Below are 25,738 nucleotides of genomic sequence, written 5' to 3' on the forward strand. Positions count from 1 at the left end.
GAACCCATTCGCCACACTTCCACATAAAAGACTTAACAGAGGCTGAGAGCACATTGAATTGGAGACAACCTATTGGCTTGGCTAGGGAATTGGTCAGGAACTGGGAACGGAGGGATAATAACGATGTACTCCAATTGGTAGGATGTGACGCATGGTGTTCGCCCAGGGATCTGTACTAGGACCACTGCTTTTTACTATATTTATATATGGCATAGATGAAGGAATGGGGAATTGTACATCCTTTGCTGATGACATCAAGTTGGGAGGCCCAAGAAATAGACAGGAGCAGAAAGTTGCAAAGGATCATTGATACAGGAAAGGTACAAAAAATTCAAAGGTGCTAATGGAATGTTTCCCTTCATCTCGAGAGGGCTAGGATACAAAAGGGGACAAAGTGGCCTTATAGTTATACAGAGCTCAGTTCAGACCCCACCCAGCTGGATTAACTGTTCAGTTCTGGGTATTGCACTTCAGGAAGAATATACTGGCATGAGAGTGAGGACAGTACAGATTCACCAGAATGATAACATGGCTTAGAGAGTTAAACTATCAGGGCAAGTTGAATAGACCAGGCTTGTATTCCCTCGAGTATAGAAAATCAAGAGGTGATCTAATTGAGGCTTTGAATCTATTTAAACTAATTGAAATGGTGGATATTGAGCAACTTGTTTCCCCAGTGAGGGGCGTCCAGGACAAAGGGCAGATCCTTGCAGTGAGAGCCAGGCTGCGGTGATGTCAGGAAGCATTTCTTCACACAAAGGGGAAATCTGGAACCCTCTCCCCAAAAAGCTGCTGATACGGGGGGTTGATTGAAAATTCCAAAATGAAGACTGATACATTTTTGTTGGATGAGGGTAAGGCTAGGTAGAGATAGGCCGTGATCTAATTAAATATTAGATTGAATTGAGAGGCTAAATGGCCTTTTTCATTCATTTGCAGGCCAGCATCCCTAATTGCCCTTGAGAAAACAGTGGTTACCAACACCTTGGCTATAACTGGGTGGCTTGCTAGCCCATTTCAAAGGGCAGTTTTGAATCACTCATATCGCAGTGATGTGGATATTCATCTGCTATGTGCTTGTTGCTTTGGTTTACATGTAACATTCAATGCAGCCCTGCTTTAAGTTACATGTGTCTTTATGTGCAGATACACCAAGGGCGTGGACATGTGGAGTGTTGGGTGCATTCTGGGTGAGATGCTACTCGGGAAACCTCTTTTTCCAGGAACTTCGTCAATAAATCAAATTGAAAGAATCATGAGTGTAATTCCAACTCCTTCCAAGGAAGGTACATTTACCATTCAACTGACTCATGCCACTTTGCACTGTTGTACACGGGGACCTTGAGGTTATTATTCACTTTTTTTCTGAGTGTGATTGTTGCTGAGAAACCAGGTGTCAATTAGATCAAAAACCCACACCATCCCTTTCCTGGGAGATTATAACCAGAGCCAGTGAGTGAGTGGTGGGCAGTGGGGTAGTGATGTCAGTAACACACGGGAGATGGTGATATAGTGGTAATTCAGAGGCCAAGAGTAATGTTCTTGGGACATGGGTTAAAATCCCACCACGACAGCTGGTGAAATTTAAATTCAAATTAATAAATCTGGAATGCGAAAGCAGTCGCAATAATACAGTCATAGTCATCGAGTTACACAGCACAGAAACAGGCCCTTCGGCCCATTGTGTCCATGCTGGCCTATAAGCACCTGTCTATTCTAATCCCATTTTCCAGCACTTGGCCCGTAGCCCTGTACGCTGTGGCATTTCAAGTGCTCATCTAAATACTTAAATATTGAGGGTTCCTGTCTCTACCACCCCCTCAGATGGTGTGTTCCAGGTTCCTACCACCCTCTGGGTTAAGAAATTTTTCTTCAAATCCTCTCTAACCTCCTGCCCCCTTACCTTAAATCTATGGTCCCTGGTTATTGGCACCTCTGCTAAGGGGATAAGTTTCTTCCTATCTACCCTATCTATGCCCCTCATAATTTTGTATACCTCTATCAGGTCCCCCCCTCAGCCTTCTCTGCTCCAAGGAAAACAACCCTAGCCTATCCAGTCTCTCTTCATAGCTGAAATGCTCCAGCCCAGGCAACATCCTGGTGAATCTCCTCTGCACCCTGTCCAGTGCAATCACATCCTTCCTATAGTGTGGTGACCAGAACTACACATAGTACTCCAGCCGTGGCCTGACTAATGTTTTATACAGCTCCAACATAATCTCCCTGCTCTTATATTCTATACCTTGGCTAATAAAGGCAAGTGTCCCATATGCCTTCTTAATCACCTTATGTTGCTGCCTTCAGGGATCTATGGACATGTACACCAAGGTCCCTCTGATCCTCTGTACTCCCTAGGGTCCTACCATTCATTGTGAATTCCCTTGCCGTGTTAGTCCTCCCAAAATTCATCACCCCACACTTCTCAGGATTAAATTCCATTTGCCACTGCTCTGCCCATCTTACCAGCCCATCTATATCATCCTGTAATCTAAGGCTTTCCTCCTCACTATTTACAACACCATCAATTTTCATGTACCTGCGAACTTACTGATCATGCCTCCTATATTCAGGTCTAATTCATTAATGTACACAACAAACAGCAAGGGTCCCAGCATCGATCCCTGTGGTACACCACTCATCACAGGCTTCTAATCGCAAAAACAATCTTCGACCATCACCCTCTGCCTCCTGCCACTAAGCCAATTTTGGATCCAATTTTCCAAATTGCCTTGGATCCCATGGGCTCTTACCTTCTTGACCATTCTCCCATGCGAGACTTTGTCAAAAGCCTTACTGAAGTCCATGTAGACTACATCAACTGCACTACCCTCATCCACACAACTGGTCACCTCCTCAAAAAATTCAAATTTGTTGCACATGACTCTCCCTGACAAAGCCATGCTGACTATCCCTGATTAATTCCTGCCTCTCCAGGTAGAGATTAATCTGTCCCTCAGGATGTTTTCCAATAGTTTCCTTACCATTAATGTTAGACTCACTGGCCTGTAATTACCTGGTTTATTCCTACTACGCTTCTTGAATAATGGTATCACATTCGCTGTCCTCCAGTCCTCTGGCACCTCTCGTTGGCCAGAGAGCATTTGAAGATCAGCATCAGAGCCCCTGCAATCTCCTCCCTTGCCTCACACAACAGCTTGGAATACATCTCATCTGTGCCTGGGGATTTGTCCGCTTTTAAGCCCGCTAAAACCATTAATACCTCCTCCCTTTCAATGCTAATTTGTTCAAGTGTATCACAGTCCCCCTCCCTGATTTCGACACCTACATCGTCCTTCTCCATAGTGAACACAGATGAAAAGTAATCATTTAAAACCTTACCTCGTCCTCCAGCTCCATGCACAGATTGCCACTTTGGTCGCTAATGGGCCCTACTCTTTCCCTGGTTACCCTCTTGCCCTTAATGTATTTATAAAGTGCCTTGGGTTTTTCCTTTATCTTGCCCACCATGTTTTTTCTTGCCCCCACTTTGCTCTCCTAATTACTTTTTTTAAAGTAACCTCCTACACTTCCTAAATTCCTCTAGGGCTTCCGCTGTTTTCAGCCCTCTGTATCTGCCATAAGCTTTCCTTTTATTTTCTTATCCAATCCTCTATAGTCCCTGACATCCAGGGTTCCCTAGACTTGTTGGTCCTACCCTTCACCTTTACGGGAACATGTTGGCCCTGAACTCTCACAACTTTCCTTTTTGAATGACCCCCACTGCTCTGATGTCGACTTTCTTACACGTAGCTGCTCCCAGTCCACTTTGGCCAGATCCTGCCTTATCATATTGAAATTGGTCTTCCCCCAATTCAGGACCTTTATTTCCGATCCATTTTTGTTTTTTCTCATAACTGCCTTAAATCTTAGAGTTATGGTCACTATTCCTGAAATGCTCCCCCCACTGACACTTCTACCACGTGCCTGGCTTCACTCCCTAAGATTCGGTCCAGTATCGCCCCTTCTTTCGTAGGACTTTCTACGTGCTGTCTCTAAAAGCTCTTCTGGATGTACTTTAAGAATTCCGCCCCCTCTAAGCCTTTCACACTAAGACTATTGCAGTTAACACTGGGGAAGTTGAAATCCCCTACTATTATTAACCTATTATTTTTACACCTCTGAGACTTGCCTCCATATCTGCTCCTCTATCTCCCCCTGACTGTTTGGAGGCCTATAATACACTCCCAGCAAAGTTATTGCCCCTTTTTTGTTTAAGTTCTACCCATATGGCCTCATTTGAGGAACCTTCTAAGATGTCATCCCTCCTTACTGTAGTAATTGACTGCTTGATCAATAGTACAATGCCACCGCTTCTTTTAAACCTCGCCCCCAGTCAGGCTTAAAGATTCTATACCCTGGAATATTGAGCTGCCAGTCCTGCCCTTCCCTCAGCCCTGTCTCTATGATAGCAACAGTATCATATTCCCATGTGTTTATCAACGCCCTCAATTAATCTCAATTAATCTGCCTTACTTGTAAAACTCCTTGCGTTAAAATAAGGTTGACCATGAAACTATCATCAGTTGTTGTAAAAACCCATCTGGTTCACTAATGCCCCTTAGGGAAGGAAATCAGCCGTCCTTACCTGGTCTGGCCTACATGTGACTCCAGACCCACAGCAATGTCGTTAGCTCTTAACTGCCCTCTGGAATGGCCGAGCAAACCACTCAGTTCAAGGCCATTTGGGGATCAGCAACAAATGTTGCCTTTGCCAGCGATGCCCAGACCCCATGAAAGAATGAATTTAAAAAACCACGATCATAGCTCTCCTGACTGTGGCTGCGTATCCTAATGGAGCTGGGAGTGTGTCGATAGGGCAGTGGTACCATTGGGATGTGGGACAGTGGTGCTCTGCTGGTGGGGTGGCTGTGCTGGTGCTGTTGTGGCAGCAATATAGTGCAGGTGCCAGTGGGTCAGCGGTGCTGGTGCTGATGGGTGATGACTTGGGTTCCGGTTGGGGAGCTGCACTGGTGCTAAAGGGGCAGTGACTCGGTTTCCAGTTGAGTTGGCTGCATTGGTGCCAATGGGACAGTGACTCGGGTTCCAGTTGAGGTAGCTGCACTGGTGCTGATGGGGCGGTGACTCGGGTTCCGGTTGGGGAGCTGCATTGGTGCCGATGGGGCAGTGACTAGGGTTCCGGTTGGGGAGCTGCATTGGTGCCGATGGGGCGATGACTCGGTTTCCGGTTGAGGTAGCTGCATTGGTGCTGATGGGGCGGTGATTCGGATTCTGGTTGGGGAGCTGCACTGTGCTGATGGGCGGTGACTCAGGTTCTGGTTGAGGTAGCTGCACTGGCGCTGAAGGGGCGGTGACTCAGGTTCCGGTTGGGGAGCTGCACTGGTGCCGATGGGGCGATGACTCGATTTCCGGTTGAGGTAGCTGCATTGGTACCGTTGGCGTCACAGGTAGACAGGGTTGTAAAGAAAGCTTTTGGCATACTGGCCTTCATAAATCAAAGTATTGAGTATAGGAGTTGGGATGTTATGGTGAGGTTGTATAAGACATTGGTGAGGCCAACTTTGGGGTATTGTGTGCAGTTCTGGTCACCTAACTACAGGAAGGATATCAGTAAGTTTGAGAGAGTGCAGAGAAGATTTACTAGGATGTTGCCGGGTCTTAAGGAGTTGAGTTACAGGGAAAGATTAAACAGGTTAGGACCTAATTCCTTGGAGCGTAGAAGAATGAGGGGAGATATGATAGAAGTTTACAAAATTCTGAGGGGTATAGACAGAGTAAATGCGAGTAGGCTCTTTCCACTTAGATTAGGAGAGATAAACACGAGAGGACATGGCTTTAGGGTGAAAGGGGAAAGGTTTAGGGGGAACATTAAAGGGAACTTCTTCACTCAGAGAGTGGTGAGAGTGTGGAACGAGCTACCATCTGACATGGTAAATGTGGGCTCACTCTTAAGTTTTAAGAATAAATTAGATAGATACATGGATGGGAGAGGTCTGGAGGGTTATGGACTAGGTGCAGGTCATTGGGACTAGCGGAATAATATTTCTGCACAGACTAGAAAGGCCAAATGGCCTGTTTTTCTGTGCTGTAGTGTTCTATGATGGGGCGGTGACTTGGGTTCCGGTTGGGGCGTCTGCACTGGCGTTGATGGGCGATGTCTCAGGTTCCAATTAGGGAGCTGCACTGGTGCCGATGGGGCGGTGACACGGGTTCCGGTCGGGTTAGCTGCACTGGTGCTGATGGGCCGGTGACTCAGGTTCCGATTGGGGAGCTGCACTGGTGCCGATGGGGCAGTGACTCGGGTTCCGATTGGGGAGCTGCACTGGTGCCGATGGGGCAGTGACTCAGGTTCCGATTGGGGAGCTGCACTGGTGCAGATGGGCCGGTGACTCAGGTTCCGATTGGGGAGCTGCATTGGTGCCGATGGGGCGGTGACTCAGGTTCCATTTGGGGAGCTGCACTGGTGCTGATGGGGCAGTGACTCGGGTTCCGGTTGAGTTAGCTGCACTGGTGCTGATGGGGCGATAACTCGGGTTCCGGTTGGGTTAGCTGCACTGGTGCCGATGGGGCGATAACTCGGGTTCCGGTTGGGTTAGCTGCACTGGTGCCGATGGGGCGGTGACTCTGGTTCCGGTCGGGTTAGCTGTACTGGTGCCGATGGGGCGGTGACTCTGGTTCCGGTTGGGTTAGCTGTACTGGTGCCGATGGGGCGGTGACTCAGGTTCCGGTTGGGTTAGCTGCACTGGTGCCGATGGGGCGGTGACTCAGGTTCCATTTGGGGAGCTGCACTGGTGCCGATGGGGCAGTGACTCTGGTTCCGGTCGGGTTAGCTGTACTGGTGCCGATGGGGCGGTGACTCTGGTTCCGGTCGGGTTAGCTGTACTGGTGCCGATGGGGCAGTGACTCTGGTTCCGGTCGGGTTAACTGTACTGGTGCCGTTGGGGCGGTGACTCTGGTTCCGGTCGGGTTAGCTGTACTGGTGCCGATGGGGCGGTGACTCTGGTTCTGGTCGGGTTAGCTGCACTGGTGCCGATGGGGCGGTGACTCTGGTTCCGGTCGGGTTAGCTGCACTGGTGCCGATGGGGCGGCGACTCTGGTTCCGGTCGGGTTAGCTGTACTGGTGCCGATGGGGCGGTGACTCTGGTTCCGGTCAGGTTAGCTGCACTGGTGCCGATGGGGCGGTGACTCTGGTTCCGGTCGGGTTAGCTGTACTGGTGCCGATGGGGCGGTGACTCTGGTTCTGGTCGGGTTAGCTATACTGGTGCCGATGGGGCGGTGACTCTGGTTCTGGTCGGGTTAGCTGCACTGGTGCTGGAGGAGCTGCAGGGGTAATTCTGCTTCTTCTCTCTTGCTACAGACGTCTTGTCCATTAACTCCGATTATGGGGCCTCTGTTGTTCAGAAGATGTTGAGCAGGTGGGTGTACTTGCACACACAATCTTAGTAAAACATGTCATTCAACTACTTGTTTGTCCAATGACCTGATCTCTGCTCCCAGGCCTAGGTCTTCGATCAATCAGCTCCTGCCCAGTACCACACCACCAGATGCCCTGGACCTGCTGAACAAACTGCTCGTCTTCAACCCAGACCGTCGGCTGACTGCTGAGGAGAGTCTCAGACACCCCTACATCAACAGGTGTCAACAGGGAAGCCTGTGGGAGGGGGTTACTCCGATATGGAGAATAAAATGAGGGAGGGACTGAGTTACCCCGACACAGGGTAAACTCAGTGAGGGACTGAGATACCCCAGCACAGGGTAAACTCAGTGAGGGACTGAGATACCCCAGCTCAGGGTAAACTCAGTGAGGGACTGAGATACCCCAGCTCAGGCTAAACTCAGTGAGGGACTGAGATACCCCAGCTCAGGGTAAACTGAGGGAGGGACTGAGATACCCCGACACAGGGTAAACTCAGTGAGGGACTGAGATACCCCGACACAAGGTAAACTCAGTGAGGGACTGAGATACCCCAGCACAGGGTAAACTCAGTGAGGGACTGAGATACCCCAGCACAGGGTAAACTGAGGGAGGGACTGAGATACCCCAGCACAGGGTAAACTCAGTGAGGGACTGAGATACCCCGACACAAGGTAAACTCAGTGAGGGACTGAGATACCCCAGCACAGGGTAAACTCAGTGAGGGACTGAGATACCCCAGCACAGGGTAAACTGAGGGAGGGACTGAGATACCCCGACACAGGGTAAACTGGGGGAGGGACTGAGATACTCCAACACAGGGTAAACTCAGTGAGGGACTGAGATACCCCAGCACAGGGTAAACTCAGTGAGGGACTGAGATACCCCAGCACAGAGTAAACTGAGGGAGGGACTGAGATGCCCTGACACAGGGTAAACTCAGTGAGGGACTGAGATACCCCAGCACAGAGTAAACTGAGGGAGGGACTGAGATGCCCTGACACAGGGTAAACTCAGTGAGGGACTGAGATACCCCAGCACAGGGTAAACTGAGGGAGGGACTGAGATACCCCGACACAAGGTAAACTCAGTGAGGGACTGAGATACCCCAACACAGGCTAAACTGAGGGAGGGACTGAGATACCCCGACACAAGGTAAACTCAGTGAGGGACTGAGATACCCCAGCACAGGGTAAACTCAGTGAGGGACTGAGATACCCCAGCACAGGGTAAACTCAGTGAGGGACTGAGATACCCCAGCACAGGGTAAACTGAGGGAGGGACTGAGATACCCCGACACAAGGTAAACTCAGTGAGGGACTGAGATACCCCGACACAGGGTAAACTCAGTGAGGGACTGAGATACCCCGACACAGGGTAAACTGAGGGAGGGACTGAGATACCCCAGCTCAGGGTAAACTCAGTGAGGGACTGAGATACCCCAGCACAGAGTAAACTCAGTGAGGGACTGAGATATCCCGACACAGGGTAAACTGGGGGAGGAACTGAGATACTCCAACACAGGGTAAACTCAGTGAGGGACTGAGATACCCCAGCACAGGGTAAACTCAGTGAGGGACTGAGATACCCCAGCACAGGGTAAACTCAGTGAAGGACTGAGATACCCCAGCACAGGGTAAACTCAGTGAGGGACTGAGATACCCCAGCACAGGGTAAACTGAGGGAGGGCCTGAGATGCCCCGACACAGGGTAAACTCAGTGAGGGACTGAGATACCCCAGCACAGGGTAAACTGAGGAAGGGACTGAGATACCCCGACACAAGGTAAACTCAGTGAGGGACTGAGATACCCCGACACAGGGTAAACTGAGGGAGGGACTGAGATACCCCAGCACAGGGTAAACTCAGTGAGGGACTGAGTTACCCCGACACAGGGTAAACTGGGGGAGGGACTGAGATACTCCAACACAGGGTAAACTCAGTGATGGACTGAGTTACCCCGACACAGGGTAAACTGGGGGAGGGACTGAGATACTCCAACACAGGGTAAACTGGGGGAGGGACTGAGATACTCCAACACAGGGTAAACTTAGTGAGGGACTGAGATACCCCAGCACAGAGTAAACTGAGGGAGGGACTGAGATGCCCTGACACAGGGTAAACTCAGTGAGGGACTGAGATACCCCAGCACAGGGTAAACTCAGTGAGGGACTGAGATACCCCAGCACAGGGTAAACTTAGTGAGGGACTGAGATACCCCAGCACAGGGTAAACTTAGTGAGGGACTGAGATACCCCAGCACAGAGTAAACTGAGGGAGGGACTGAGATGCCCTGACACAGGGTAAACTCAGTGAGGGACTGAGATACCCCAGCACAGGGTAAACTCAGTGAGGGACTGAGATACCCCAGCACAGGGTAAACTTAGTGAGGGACTGAGATACCCCAGCACAGGGTAAACTTAGTGAGGGACTGAGATACCCCAGCACAGGGTAAACTTAGTGAGGGACTGAGATACCCCAGCACAGAGTAAACTGAGGGAGGGACTGAGATGCCCTGACACAGGGTAAACTGAGGGAGGGACTGAGATATCCCGACACAAGGTAAACTCAGTGAGGGACTGAGATACCCCAGCTCAGGGTAAACTCAGTGAGGGACTGAGATACCCCAGCTCAGGGTAAACTCAGTGAGGGACTGAGATACCCCAGCACAGAGTAAACTCAGTGAGGGACCGAGATACCCCGACACAGGGTAAACTGGGGGAGGGACTGAGATACCCCGACACAAGGTAAACTTAGTGAGGGACTGAGATACCCCAGCACAGAGTAAACTGAGGGAGGGACTGAGATGCCCCGACACAGGGTAAACTCAGTGAGGGACTGAGATACCCCAGCACAGGGTAAACTGAGGGAGGGACTGAGATACCCCAACACAAGGTAAACTCAGTGAGGGACTGAGATACCCCGACACAGGGTAAACTGATGGAGGGACTGAGATACCCCAGCACAGGGTAAACTCAGTGAGGGACTGAGATACCCCAGCACAGGGTAAACTCAGTGAGGGACTGAGATACCCCAGCACAGGGTAAACTCAGTGAGGGACTGAGTTACCCCGACACAGGGTAAACTGGAGGAGGGACTGAGATACTCCAACACAGGGTAAACTCAGTGAGGGACTGAGATACCCCGACACAGGGTAAACTTAGTGAGGGACTGAGATACCCTGACACAGGGTAAACTGAGGGAGGGACTGAGATACCCCAGCACAGGGTAACCTCAGTGAGGGACTGAGATACCCCAGCACAGAGTAAACTCTGAGGGACTGAGTTACCCCGACACAGTGTAAACCGGGGGAGGGACTGAGATACTCCAACACAGGGTAAACTCAGCCCTGTCTCTGCCCTGGCGCGCGTGTGTGTCTCTGCCCTGGCGCGCGTGTGTGTCTCTGCCCTGGCGCGCGTGTGTGTCTCTGCCCTGGCGCGCGTGTGTGTCTCTGCCCTGGCACGCGTGTGTGTCTCTGCCCTAGCGCGTGTGTGTGTCTCTGCCCTGGCGCAAGTGCGTGCATGTGTGTGTGTCTCTGCCCGCGTGAGTGCGTGTCTCTGCCCGCGTGAGTTCGTGTCTCTGCCCGCGTGAGTGCGTGTCTCTGCCAGCGTGTGTGCGTGTCTCTGCCCGCGTGTGTGTATCTCTGCCCGCGTGAGTTCGTGTCTCTGCCCGCGTGAGTTCGTGTCTCTGCCAGCGTGAGTGCGTGTCTCTGCCCGCGTGAGTGCGTGTCTCTGCCCGCGTGAGTGCGCGTCTCTGCCCGCGTGAGTGCGCGTCTCTGCCCGCGTGAGTGCGCGTCTCTGCCCGCGTGTGTGCGCGTCTCTGCCCGCGTGAGTGCGCGTCTCTGCCCGCGTGAGTGCGCGTCTCTGCCCGCGTGAGTGCGCGTCTCTGCCCGCGTGAGTGCGCGTCTCTGCCCGCGTGAGTGCGCGTCTCTGCCCGCGTGAGTGCGCGTCTCTGCCCGCATGAGTGTGTGTCTCTCTCTTTGCGTCTGTGTGTGCCTGTCTGTGTCTGTGTGTGTGTTTGTGTGTCTCTGTGTCTGTGTGTGTGTTTGTGTGTCTCTGTGTGTGTGTATGTGTGTTGCTTTAGTCAGCCAGTGAGCTCAGTTTTTGTATTGCCACATTACAGGTTCCACAACCCATTGAAGGAACCAGGGCTGGATTATGATATTATCCTTCCAGTAAATGATGACACACAGCTCTCTGTGGGAGAGTATCGGAACAGACTGTATGAGGTGACGTATCAGGGTATCCCAGTCTGCCCACTGCCTGGTTCAGCAGTCTCTCCTTATCACTGAATTCCCTCCACCCTAGTAACAGAATCACACAGTGCAGAAGAGGCCCTTCGGCCCATCCAGTCTGCACCAACACGTGAGAAACACCTGACCTACCTACCTAATCCCATTTACCAGCACTTGGCCCATAGCCTTGAATGTTATGATGTGCCAAGTGCTCATCCAGGTACTTTTTAAAGGATGTGAGGCAACCCGCCTCCACCACCCTCCCAGGCAGCGCATTCCAGACCATCACCGCCCTCTGGGTAAAAAAGTTTTTCCTCACATCCCCCTAAACCTCCTGCCCCTCACCTTGAACTTATGTCCCCTTGTGACTGACCCTTCAACGAAGGGGAACAGCTGCTCCCTATCCACCCTGTCCATGCCCCTCATAATCTTGTACACCTCAATCAGGTCGCCCCTCAGTCTTCTCTGCTCCAACGAAAACAACCCAAGTCTATCCAACCTCTCTTCATAACTTAAATGTTTCATCCCTGGCAACATCCTGGTGAACCTCCTCTGCACCCCCTCCAGTGCAATCACATCCTTCCTATAATGTGGCGACCAGAACTGCACACAGTACTCCAGCTGTGGCCTCACCAAGGTTCTATACAACTCCAACATGACCTCCCTACTTTTGTAATCTATGCCTCGACTGATAAAGGCAAGTGTCCCATATGCCTTTTTCACCACCCCACTAACATGCCCCTCCGCCTTCAGAGATCTATGGACACACACACCAAGGTCCCTTTGTTCCTTAGAACTTCCTAGTGTCATGCCGTTCATTGAATACTTCCTTGTCAAATTACTCCTTTCTATGTTCTACTAAATCTTTTCTGTATACTTTCCAAAGCATTGACCCTGTTCCTTGCCTGTGTGCCCAGAACTGAAGACAATACTCCATCTCAGACTGAACCAGTGATTTATAGCAATAACTTCCTTGCCAAGAACATAAGTGCATTGGAGCAAGAGTAGGACCTTGGCCCCTCGAGCCTGCTCCACCACTCAACTGAATTATGGCTGATCATCTATCTCAAAGCTATCCTCTCGTGATCTCCGTTATCCTTGATGTCATTGGTATCTAGAAAGCTATCGACCTCTACTTTGAACATACTCAATGATTGAGCTTCCACAGCCTCTGGAGTAGAGAATTCTAACCCTTATTCTGAGACTGTGTCCCCTGGTTCTGGACCCCACCCCCCCGGCAACTAGGGGAAACATCCTTCCTGCATCTGTCCTGGCGAGCCCTGTAAGAATTTTGTGTATTTCAATGAGGTTGCTTCTCATTCTTCTAAAGTCTAGAGAACACAGGCCCAGTCTCCTCAATCTCTCCTCATAGGACAATCTCAGTATCCCAGGGGTTAGTCTCATGAGCATTGGTTGCACTCCCGCATTCACCAGTATACCCTTACTTAGCTAAGGAGACCAAAACTGCACATAATACTCCAGGTGCGTCTCTATACAACTGTAGCAAGACTTCCTTGCTCCTGTACTCAAACCCCTTCGCAATGAAGGCTAACATACCATTTGCCACCTTCATTGCTTGTTGCACTTGCATATTAGCTTTCAGTGACTCTTGAACAAGAGCACGCAGGTTCCTTTGGACATCAACACTTGCCAATCTCTCCCCATTTAAGTAATATTCTGAGCAGGTCAGAGGCTAGGAATCCTGTGATGAGTATCTCACCTCCTGAATCCCCAAAGCCTGTCCACCATCTACAAAGCTCAAGTCAGGAGTTTGTGATAGAATACTCCCCACTTGCCTGGATGAGTGCAGCTCCCACAACACTCGAGAACCTTGGCGCTGTCCAAGACAAAGCAGCCCACTTGATAGGCACCACATGCACTGACAGTCACTCCCACCACCACTGACGCGCAGCAGCAGTGTGTACCATCTACAAGATGCATTGCAGGAATTCACCAAGGCTCCTTCGACAGCACCTTCCAAACTCATGACCACTCCCATCTAGAAGGACAAGGGCAGCAGATAGATGGGAACACCACCACCTGGAAGTTCCCCTCTCAAGTCACTCACTATCCTGACTTGGAAACATAGTGCCGTTCCTTCACTGTCACTGGGTCAGAATCCTGGAACCCCCTTCCTAACAGCACTGTGGGTATACGAACATGATGTGGACTGCAGTGGTTCAAGAAGGCAGCTCCACACCATCTTCTCAAGGGCAACTAGGGATGGGCAATAAATACTGAACCAGCCAGCAACACCAACATCCCATGAACTAATATTTAAAAAATTTTGTTTTTCTTACTAAAGTGAATAACTTCACTTTTTTCCACATTATATTCTATCTGCCATGTTCTTGCCCACTCAGAGCCTCTTTGCATCCTCCTCACAACACACATTCCCATCAAATTTTGTGACATCAACAAATTTGAAAATATTACATTTTGTCCCCACGTCCAGATCAGCAGCTGTATAGAACCTTGCCAGCTGTATAGAACCTTGGTTAGGCCACACTTGGAATATTGTGTGCAATTCTGGTCATCACATTACCAGAAGGATATGGAGGCATTGGAGAGGGTGCAGAGGAGGTTTACCAGGATGCTGCCTGGTCTGGAGTTTATTAGCTATGAGGGGAGGTTGGAGAAATTCGGATTGTTCTCACTAGAGCGATGGAGATTGAGGGGCGACTTGATAGAAGTTTACAAAATTATGAGTGGCATGGACAGAGTAGATAGTCAGAAGCTTTTTCCCAGGGTGGAAAAGTCAATTACTAGGGGACATAGATTTAAGGTGAGAGGAGAAAACTATAAAGGTGATGTGCGGGGCAAGTTTTTTACGCAAAGGGTAGTGAGTGTCTGGAATTCGCTGCCAGAGGAGGTGGTGGAAGCAGGTACGATAGTGGTGTTTAAGAGGCAGCTTGACAAATACATGAATAGGATGGGAATAGAGGGATACGGATTCCGGAAGTGCAAAATGTTTTAGTTGACGGGCAATATGATTGGCGTAGACTTGGAGGGCCGAAGGGCCTGTTCCTGTGCTGGACTTTGTTCTTTGTTCTTTGTATTGATATATATTGTGAACAGCTGGGGTCCCAGCATTGATTCCTGTGGTACCCGACTAGTCATAGCCTGTCGTCCTGAGAATGATCTGTTTATCCATACTGTCTGATTTCTGCCTGTTCACCAGTTCTCAATCCATGCCACTATGTTACCCCCATTGCTGATGCTGGAAATCTGAAATAAAAACATAAAGCTGGAAAAACTTAGCAGGTCTGACAGCATCTGTGGAGGGAGAAACAAAGTTAACGTTTCGAGTCCATCTGACTCTTCAGAGCTAAAGAGAAGCAGAAATGTGATGGAATTTATACTGTTTAAAAGGGTTGGAGCAGGATAGAAGGCCAGCGATAGATGAGGGCTAAGGAGAGATTGACAAAGACATGGACACAAGACAAAAGGAGTGTTACTAGTAATGGTGAGGACTAAAGAAGGTGCTGATAGTGGCACAAAGATAAGAAAACTCCCATGTATTCTAATTTTGCTTACGAACCTCCTGGGTGGAACCTTATTGAAAGCCTTCTGAAAATCCAAATACACCACATCGACTGGATCTCCCTTATCTATTCTACTAGTAACATCCTCAAAAAACTCCCAACAGGTTTGTCAAACATGATTTTTCTTTCCTAAATCCATGTTGACTCTGCCTAATTACCTCTACCATTATTTTCTAAATACCCAGCTTTCACCTTTATAATAGATCCTAGCATTTTCCCTGCTACTGATGTCAGGCTAACACATCTGTAGTTCCATTTTCACACTCCCTCCTTTCGTAAACAGTGGGGTTATATGTGCAACCTTCCAATCCACAGCCAACTCTTTCAACACTCTGGGATGTACATCATCCAGTCCAGGGGATTTATCAACTTTCAGTCCCATTAATTTCTTTCTTTCAGGTCCTCAATCTCACTAATATCTTGGCTCCTGGGCTCCCTAATATTTCAGGGAAGGTTTTGGTATCTCCCTCCATGAAGACACAATTTGTTTAGTGTCTCTACCATTTCCTTATTCTCCTTTACAATCCCCAGGCTTCCTCCTTTGTTGACAACTTTATATGCCTCTTCCTTTGATCTAATAGTATCAAATAATAATCTAATAGATTAGATTAATATCTATAATAATAATCTAATAGAATAGACTAGTATACAGATGCAGTAAGTAATTAGGAAAGCTAATAGAATGTTATCATTTATTGTGAGGGGAATTGAATTCCACAAGACGTAGGAGCAGAAGTAGGCCATTCGGCCCATCGAGTCTGCTCCGCCAATCAATGAGATCATGGCTGACCTGATAATAGGGAGGCTATGCTTCAGTTGTACAGGGCATTGGTGAGGCCACATCTGGAGTGCTGGCCTCCTTATTTAAAGAAATATGTAAATATGTTAGAAGCAGTTCAGAGAAGGTTTACTAGACTAATAGCAGGAATGGGCGAGTTATCTTATGAGGAAAGGCTGGACAGGCTAGGCTTGTGTCACTAGAGTTTAGAAGTGTAAGAAAGAGATGACTTGATTGAAATCTTTAAGATCCTAAGTGGTCTTGTTGGGGTGGGTGTGGAGAGGATGTTTCCTCTGGGAGAATCTAGAACTAGGGGTCACTGTTTAAAAATAAGGATCGCTCATTTAAGACAGAGATGAGAAATTTTGGAACTCTTCAAAGGCAGTGGAAGCAGAGTCTTTGAATATTTTTAAGGCAGAGCGAGATAGATTCTTGATTAACAAGGGGGTGAAAGGTTATCAGGGTGGGCAGGAATGGGGTTGAGGTTACATTCAGATCAGCCATGATCTTATTGATTGGCAGAGCAGGCTCGAGGGGCCAAATGGCCTACTCCTGCTCCTAATTCTTATGTTCATTATCTTTAACTTCTCTTGTTAGCCATGGTTGGATCACTTTTCTTGCCCGCTTTTTGTGCCTCAAAGGAATGTAAATTTGTTCCAAACCATCTATTAATTCTTTAAATGCTAACCACCTTGCTTAAGCATAGGAAACCTTGTGGTGCAGTGAGTAGCGTCTCTGCCTCTGAGCTAAAATCTCTGGGTTTTTGTTTTTTCATTTATGGGATGTGGCCCAGCATCTATTGCCCATCCTTAATTGCGCTTGAGAAGATGGTGGTGAGCTGCCTTCTTGAACGGCTGCAGTCCCTACGCTGTTAGGGAGGGAGTTCCAGGATTTTGACCTAGTGACAGTGAAGGAACGGCGATATATTTCCAAGTCAGGATGATAAGTGGCTTAGAGGGGATCTTCCAGGTGATGGTGTTCCCATGTGTCTGCTGCCCTTGTCCTTCTATACGGAGCAGTCATGGGTTTGGAAGGCGCTGTTGAAGGAGCCTTGGTGAGTTTCTACAGTGCATCTTGATGACAAGGGCAGTCACTCACCTCACCTCAGGAGTTCAGCTCCTTTGTCCATGTTTGAACCAAGGCTGTACTGAGGTCAGGAGCTGAGTGGCCCTGATGGAACCCAAACTGAAATTCAGTGAGCAGGTTATTGCTAAGCAAGTGCCGCTTGATAGCACTCTTTATGACCCCTTCCATAACTTTACTGATGATGGAGAATAGATTGATGGGGCAGTAATTGCCGCGTTGGATTTGTCCTGCTTTTTGTGTACAGGACACACCTGGGCAATTTTCCACATACCCGAGTAGATGCCAGTGTTGTAGCTGTACTGGAGCAGCTTGGCTAGGGGTGCGGCAAGTTCTGGAACACAAGTCTTCAGTGCTATTGCTGGAATATTTGATGGCCAAGGAAAGTGTATCCATAACGCAGCCAAACAAGGTTGAATATCGAACTGCAAATCCTCCCAATGCATGGCAATGGAGTGCAGCGGTTCAAGAAGGCAGCTCACCACCACCTTCTCGAGGGTAATTAGTGGGCAATAAATGTTGGCCTAGTCAGTGATGCCTACATCCCATGAAAGAATAAAAACATAAATAGCAGTGATAAGAACAGGAGAGACTCCTGGTCAGCATTGTAATGGAAAGAATATTAGCACCTTTACCATCACAATCATAGCTCCAGACCACCACATGCATGAGGCTATGGGGCAGAAGGTGGGCTGGTCTAAGAGGCAGTGGATGCTCTTTAGGGAGTTCTGTATAGATAATGATTGTTGCTCTCTTGTTCAGATGATTTTGGAGAGGAAGATGAATGGTCGGCTCCAGAAGCGTTTGCTGAAGGGACCAGAACCAGTGAAACCATCACCAGACCTTGAGCAGAGAGAACCAACAGCAGCTAGTCCCAAAGCCACAAGCCCATCCATCACAGAGGGAGCCATTCAACCTGTTGTACATGGCGACAGTGTGCTCAGCCAAGCCCCTGCAAACCTCAGCTCATATAACCCAATAACTCACAGTACATTATCATACGGACCCTCCCACAGTGAGTATCAGGTGTCAATGGCTTCTGCTATTATTCTAAGCATCTATAACATAAGAACATAAATAGAAGCTGGAGTAGACCGTTAAGCCCCTTGAGTTTGCTCCACCATTCAATATGAACACGGCTGATCTGATTGTGGTTTTAACTCCACTTTCCTGCCTGTTCCATATCCCTTGATTCCTTAGGAGACCAAAAGTCTGTCTATCCCAGCCTTAAATGTATTCATTGATGGAGCATCCACAACCCTCTGGGGCAGGGAATTCAAAGATGCACAACCCTTTGAGTGCAAAACTTTCTCCTCATCTCATTCCAAAATGCTTGGCTCCTTATCCTGAGACTGTGCCCCTGTATTTTAGATTCCCCAGCCAGGGGAAACAATCTCTCAGTGTCTACCCTATCATGCTGCTTCAGAGTCTTGTAGGTTTCAATGAGCTCACTCTCTCATTCTTCAAAATTCCAGAGAGTATCGACCCAATTCATTCAGCCTCTCATCATTGGACAAACCCCTTCATCCAAAGGACTAATCTAGTGAAACTTCACTATACTGCCTCCAATTCAAATATATCCTTAAAATGAAGACCAAATCATACACTATTTCAAATGTGATCTCGCTAAAGCCCTCTTGTTATGACCGATGCAGTTGGTAAAGCGCAGTAACTTAAAAATCCCAGAGAGAAACAACTGTAATAACCTATAATTTTAAGTGTTATGTTTGAGATGCGACTCTAAATTCAGGAATCAGACCATCAGTTTTCGAGGTTTTACATTAAACTAAATGAGACATTTTATTAATTTACACAAGTTAAAATATATATACACATGCCTACAAATTGCTTTTAACTTTTAACAAATCCCCAAACTAATCTCCATTAAGGCAACAACAACCCAGACTTAACCAAACATCAGGCAAAGCATTTTCACCTTATTAATTCAAAATGAGGTTCTTTTCACTTTGGTTCCTGTGGAGCCAGTTGGAGGCTTGCAGCTGCCTTTTTTTAATCTTACTTTGTCTCTGCTCTGCACACCCAAAAACTGTTGTAGTTATACTGACCACCACTGATTGAATTCAAATTCTCATTGTCTCACCAGCCTCTTTGCACTTCACCTTTTAACAATTAAACCTCTTTCATTGTACCAATTTTATTAGTAATCTAAACATATTGTTTGGTAGCTGCTAGATAGACGTCAAGTTTTCACCCCACTCTTGAATGCTCTATTCAAAAATGTAAATGCACGCTATCTTCCTTCCATATTAAAACTAGTACCCATCAAAGCACCAGATTGTTGGCTTTAATCCAATTAAGACACATCCACAGACTAAACCTCTATTTTAAAAGAAAAATATTTTCCAAAATATTATATACATTAATAGCTTCATGACACTCTACAATTGTAGCAAGGCTTCTTTATTGTTATACTCCAGTTCCCTTGTAATAAAGGCCAACATGTCACTTGCCTTCCTAATTGTTTGCTGTACCTGCATGCTCGCATTGAGTTCATTGTACAGGAACATCCAAGCCCCACTGAACATTAACATTTACAAGCTTCTCACCTTTTTAAAAAAAATCCTGCTTCCCTATTCTTACTAGCAAAGTAAACAACCTCACACTATGCCACATTATACTCCATTGACCACCTTGTTGCTCACCTATTTAATTTTGAGTATTGCTGAAAAAATACTCATGTCAAAACTTTTCATCTTGCACTCATCAGGACGTTCGTAAGAATACCAAATGTAAAAGGAACAACAATTTATACTTCATGAGAAGAGAGTGCTGATTGGTTGGCAGTGGCAGCACAGTTAACAACACCACCAAACATGTCGTAAATCTCTCTGACCATGTACTCTCTGAAAGTGAAGAATTTGTTCTTGCACATGGTTTCAATTTTGGTGTGTCTTTGTCCCAGATCAAATGGAAAGAGGTATTAGCTGAGTTCAAACTCCTCTACTCCCAGCTATCACACCACAAACCAGCATCCACTGAAGATGAATCCTTGTAAACATGCCTAGCTGATCTAGTGCATGCATGTTGTGGGACTCCAAATGAGTTGGCCAATTTTCAGATGCCTTGCGAATATCTGGTAGCATTGTGAAGCCTCAGGGTCAACCCAGACATACATATCTGTAATCCTGTCAAAGGGACTGGAATAGACATCCTTAACAAGCATGACTATATCAACAAAATGCATGCTTTTCTTAATGATGGGCCCAAATTTGTATTCATTGGACCTGCCGCTCAGCATGACTGGACAGCCTTGGTCGAAAGCAAACTGGAAAAAAGTGCTTGTCGGACTTGTGTAAGAGCAATCAGCTACCAGGTGGTATATATGATAGGATTTGTCCTCACAGCTTGCTGCATCTGCGTATGTATGAATTGCCCAAGACATATAAAAGTGATGTCCATTTACATCCTTTCTTATCGATGACCGGTTCTGCACAACACGAATTGGCCAAAAGGTTGGTTGAATTGCTACAACCAGTTTTGACCAAGTTTCCCACATACACGGTAAAGGATTCCTTCACATTTGCAAAGATCATACAGGAGTTGCAATATCGATAGCAATGCCATGTCCATGTGCTCATTTGATATTGCTAGCCTATTCACCAATGCTCCACTTAAGGAAGTCATAGACATTTGCACTGCAGCACTATATCATGGCAACCAAGACCTGCTGCCATTATGTAAATCAGAATTCATTGAACTTACGAACTCAGCAACTTGAGCAGTTGAGTTCCGTTTTAATGACGCCATGTATGCCCAAATGGCATTGCTATGGGAACCCCTCTAGGCCCAGCTCTTGCAAACATCTTTGTTGGGTTTCATGAGAAACATGTCTTCAATGGAATGATGCCTAACCTCCTACCCCTTGCATATTTCCAATATGTAAATGATACATTTGCTACACTTAAATCCAGAACCGCCATGTAAATATTTTCTTGCGCACCTAAATGGGCTCCATCCTGCACTCAAATTCACCTTTGAAATGGAGCAGTCAAATGAGCTCCCTTCCCTTAGGGAGGCAGTGGATTAGTGGTATTGTCATTGGGCTAGTATTCCAGAGACCCGGGTAATGCCCTGGGGACTCGGGTTCGAATCCCACCATGGCAGATGTTGAAATTCGAATTTGATATAAATCAGGATTTAAAAGTCTGATGATGACCATGAAACGATTGTCATCAAAACACGTCTGGTTCACTCATAGGGAAGGAAATCTGCTGGTCTGGCCTACGTGTGACTCCAGACCCACAGCTGCAGAAATGCTGCTGACTCTTAAATGCCCTCTGAACAAGGGCAATTAGGGCTGGCCTAGCCAATGACTCCCACATCGCATGAACGAACAATAAAAACAGTGTGCTAATTGAGGAATCTGCCAGGGGGTTCTCTACAACTGTCTACCTCAAGCCTACCTTCACTGATCAATGTATGTGTTAGCATTCCTGCAACTCCACATGCTATAATGTTGGCCTTATTGGCAACCTCTCAAATAGGGCCCAAGCCATTTGCTCACCATGCAAATTTGATGCTGAAATAGGGCACATCAAAGCTATCCTGCAGGATAATCACAGTATATCACGCAAACTCATGAATGGGCCTAAGGCCATCACTTTTGGCCCTGAAAAGTGCTCAGTCTACCTCAGATTACCCTGGAAGGGTAAGGTATCTCAGAAATTCGAGCAGCAGGTGAAGCTAGCTGTTTCACGCTGCTTCTATGCAGTAGCAATATGAGTGGTATTCGTCACTAACAGGATGCTGCTGTCAGGCCAAAAAGATTTCATATCGCGCAATGAATTTCAGTGCCAGTGTGATGCTGGTATGTAGGCTGTACATCCCAAAGACTAGCGGATCGTACCAGGCTCCTCCAGCTGTTAGCAGCAGGCAAGGTACAGACCATACCCAACCAGCCCATGCTTGCACCTTACGTATGCTAGAAGCTATATTCCCACACATAGCTCTGTTCTTTGCAGACAGAAAGAATATGTACGTTCATTGTGCCTGTTTCAACAGAACATTCCTTTGTACATGGCATTTAAATCTAGTATTGTGCAATGAAAATGGGCTAATTAATAATCTTGTTGTAAAGGAGCCTTTAGGAAAAAGTGCCCATAATATGATTGAATTTTACATTAAGTTTGAAAGTGATGATCATTTAGAGTCTAGGGTCTTAATTCTAAACAAAGGAAACAGTAAAAGTTTGCAATGAAAGGGGCAAATTGGCCATGGTAGATTGGGAAACTATGTTAAAAGGTATGACAGGCAATGGCTAGCACTTACAGAACTAATACATAGGTTACAACAAAAATACATTCAAATAGTCGGTTAGTAGTACAGAACTTGAGTATTACTGAAAAAAGAGACATATCAAAGCTTTTAATCTTGAACTCATCAGGACACTTCACAAGAATGCCAATATAAGGGGGAGACAACAATTTATACTGTATGAGAAGAGAGTACTGATTAGTTGGCAAGTAGACTCTGATTGGTAAAAGCATCGCCATGGAGAATGTACCAATTGATGGTGACTGACACTTAACTGCCAAGCATTATTTGAAACTTAAACCAGGCAGCTTCATCCTGATTGGTCAAGGCAGTACCCTGAAGAATAAGTCAGTGAATGGCTGGCATTTATTTCATTGATCTGAAACAGACACAATGTGTATACATGTTCTTTCTGTTTGTAAAGAACGGAGCCTTGTGTATTAATATATCTAGCTTCCAGTGCACACACGGAATCACATCTAATGTTGGACACTGTGTTTTTGAGTTTTGCAAGCACGGGTTGGTTGGGTATGGTCTGTACCTTGCCCATTGTGAACAGTGGCTGGGGCATGCTGTTGATACGATCTGCCAGTCTTTGGGATGTATTACCTCCATACCTAGTGTCATACTGGCACTGAAATTCATATACCACATTGCTCATTTGTGATAGGCAGAACATCTTTTTGGCTCGACGGCAGCATCCTGTTCGTAGCGAATACCACTAGTGTTGCTACTGCATAGTAGCACCGTGATACAGCTAGCTTCATGTGTTACTCAAATATTTTGAGAGACCTTGCATTTCCAGGAAAATCTGAGGTAAACTGGGCACTTTTCAGGACCAAAAGTGATGGCCTTAGGCCCGATCATGAGCTGCATGCTATACAGCATGAAATGATTTGATGAGGATAGCCATTATCCCACAGGATGGCTTTGATCTGCCCTATTTCAGTATTAAGCTTGCATGGTGAGCAAACGGCTCAGGCCTTGTTTACCAGGTGCTGAAAAAAACAATCTTATAGCCTGTGTAACTGTAAGAATCCCAACGCGTCTCTTCACATACAGTATAAATTGTTTTTTTCCCCTGAAATTGGTATTCTTGTGAAGTGTCCTAATGAGTGCAAGACGAAAAGCTTCAAAGTGTCTCTTTTTTCAAAAATATATTTCTTTAATGCACAAAAACCCAGCAAGGAAAGTGTTCCAATCGTGACTAATGGAAGAAAGCATATATAGTTGCCAAAAAATGGTAAGCCTGAGAACTGGGAGCATTTTAGAATTCTGCATAGGAGGACCAAGAAAAAGATTAAGAAATGGAAAATAGAATGAGAGTAAACTAGCGAGAAGCTTAAAAATGGACTATAAAAGTTTCAATAGGTAAGTAAAAGGGAAAGATCAGGAAAAACAAATGTGGATCCATTACAAGTGGGGTCAAGAGAATTTATAATAGGAAATAAGGAAATGGCAGAGAAACTAAACAAATACTTTGTCTCTGTTTTCACAGAAGAAAATACTAAAAACCTACCAAAAATAATGGAGGATCAAGGGACTAGTGTAAATGAGAAACTGCAAGATATTAATATTAGTTTAAAAAAAAAAGCACTGGAAAAATTAATAGGACTGAGAGTAAATAAATCCCCTGAACCTGATCTACATCCCAGGGTTTTGAAAGAGGTGACTGCAGAGATAGTGGATGCGTTGGTGATCATCTTCCAAAATCCTAGAGATTCTGAAATGGTTCCTGCAGATTGGAAGGTGGCAAATGTAACCCCAGTATTTAAGAAAGGAGAGTGAGAGAAAACAAGGAACTGCAGACCTGTTAGCTGGCATCAGTAATAGGGAAAATGCTGGAGTCTATAATAAAGGGTGTCAAGGGCAGTCATCCTTGCCTCACCTCTTGAGTTCAGCTCGCTTGTCCCTGTTTGGACCGAGACTGTAATGTGGTCAGGAGCAGAATGGCCTTGGCAGAACCCAAATTAAGTGTCAGTGAGCAGGTTATTACTGTGTACGTGCCGCTTGATACTACTGTCGATGACACCTTCCATCACTTTGCTGATGATTGAGAGTAGACGAATGGGGTTGTAATTGATTTGTGTTTGATTTAGCCATCTTTCTTTAGCAAGACATACCTGGACAATTTTCTACATTGTGAGGTACATGCTAATGTTGTAGCTGTACTTGGAGCTGCTTGGCTAGGGCGCGGCAATTCTGGAGCACAAGTCTTCAGTACAATTGCCAGAACGTTGTCAGGGCCCAAAGCTTTTACAGTTTCCAGTGCATTCAGCCATTTATTAATTTTTTTCTTGGTAAATTCCTGCAGTGCATCTTGTAGATGTTACACACTACTGCTACTGTGCATCGGTGGTAGAGGGAGTGAATGTTTGTGGATGTGGTGCCAATAAAGCGGGGCTGCTTTGTCCTAGATGGTGTCAAGCTTCTTGAGTGTTGTGGGAGCTGCACTCATCCAGGCAAGTGGGGGCTATTCCACCATACTCCTGACTTGTGCCTTGTAGATGATAGACATGCTGTGGGGAGTCAGAAGGTGAGTTACTCATTGCAGGATTCCCAGCCTCTGACCTGCTCTTGTAGCCACAGTATTTATATGGCTAGTCCAGTTCAGTTTCTGGTCAATGGTAACCCCCAGGATGTTGATAGTGGGGGATTCAGTGATGGTAATGCCATTGAATGTCATGGGGTGATGGTTAGATTCTCTCTTGTTGGAGATAGTCATTGCCTGACACTTATGTGGTGCGAATGTTACTTGCCACATGTCAGCCCAAGCGTAGATACTGTCCAGGTCTTGCTGCATTTGGACATGGACTGCTTCAGTATCTGAGGAGTCGTAAATGGTGCTGAACATTGTGCAATCATCAGCAAACATCCCCACTTCTGACCTTATGATGGAAGGAAGGTCATTGATGAAGCAGCTGACGATGGTTGGGCCGAGGACACTACCCTGAGGACCTCCTGCAGTGATATCCTGGAACTGAAATGATTGACCTCCAACAACTACAACCATCTTCCTTTGTGCTAGTGGAGAGTTTTCCCCCGATTCCCATTGATTTCAGTTTTGCTAGGGCTCCTTGATGCCACATTTGGTCAAATGCTGCCTTGGTGTCAAGGGCAGTCACCCTCACCTCACATCCTGAGTTTAGCCCTTTTGTCTATGTTTGAACCAAGGCTGTAATGAGGTCAGAAGCTGAGTGGCCCTGGCAGAATCCAAACTGGACATCAGTGAGCAGGTTATTGCTAAGCAAGTGTCGCTTGATAGCACTGTTGATGACCTCTTCCATTACTTTACTGATGATGGAGAGTAGACTGATGGGGCAGTAATTGGCTGGGTTAGATTTGTCCCTTTTGTGTACAGGACATACCTGGGCAATTTTCCACCTAACTGGGTAGATGCCAGTGTTGTAGCTGTACTGGAACAGCTTGGCTCCAGCATAGTGGTATTGTCAC

At 46.8% G+C, this 25,738-nt stretch overlaps 1 protein-coding gene across 2 annotated transcripts in view; it reads left to right on the plus strand.

Annotated features, from left to right (window-relative positions):
- Window positions 1-25,738, plus strand: part of mapk15 (mitogen-activated protein kinase 15) — a 159,176-nt gene that overhangs the window by 124,532 nt on the left and 8,906 nt on the right. For both annotated transcript variants that reach the window (XM_041185156.1, XM_041185157.1), the window contains exons 7-11: window positions 1,147-1,286; window positions 7,316-7,373; window positions 7,456-7,593; window positions 11,494-11,599; window positions 17,774-18,026. In XM_041185156.1, coding sequence (XP_041041090.1) covers window positions 1,147-1,286; window positions 7,316-7,373; window positions 7,456-7,593; window positions 11,494-11,599; window positions 17,774-18,026 — 695 coding nt within the window. The remainder of the gene's footprint in view (window positions 1-1,146; window positions 1,287-7,315; window positions 7,374-7,455; window positions 7,594-11,493; window positions 11,600-17,773; window positions 18,027-25,738) is intronic.

This window comes from Carcharodon carcharias, chromosome 3, assembly GCF_017639515.1.
Source record: "Carcharodon carcharias isolate sCarCar2 chromosome 3, sCarCar2.pri, whole genome shotgun sequence".
Taxonomy (NCBI): domain Eukaryota; kingdom Metazoa; phylum Chordata; class Chondrichthyes; order Lamniformes; family Lamnidae; genus Carcharodon; species Carcharodon carcharias.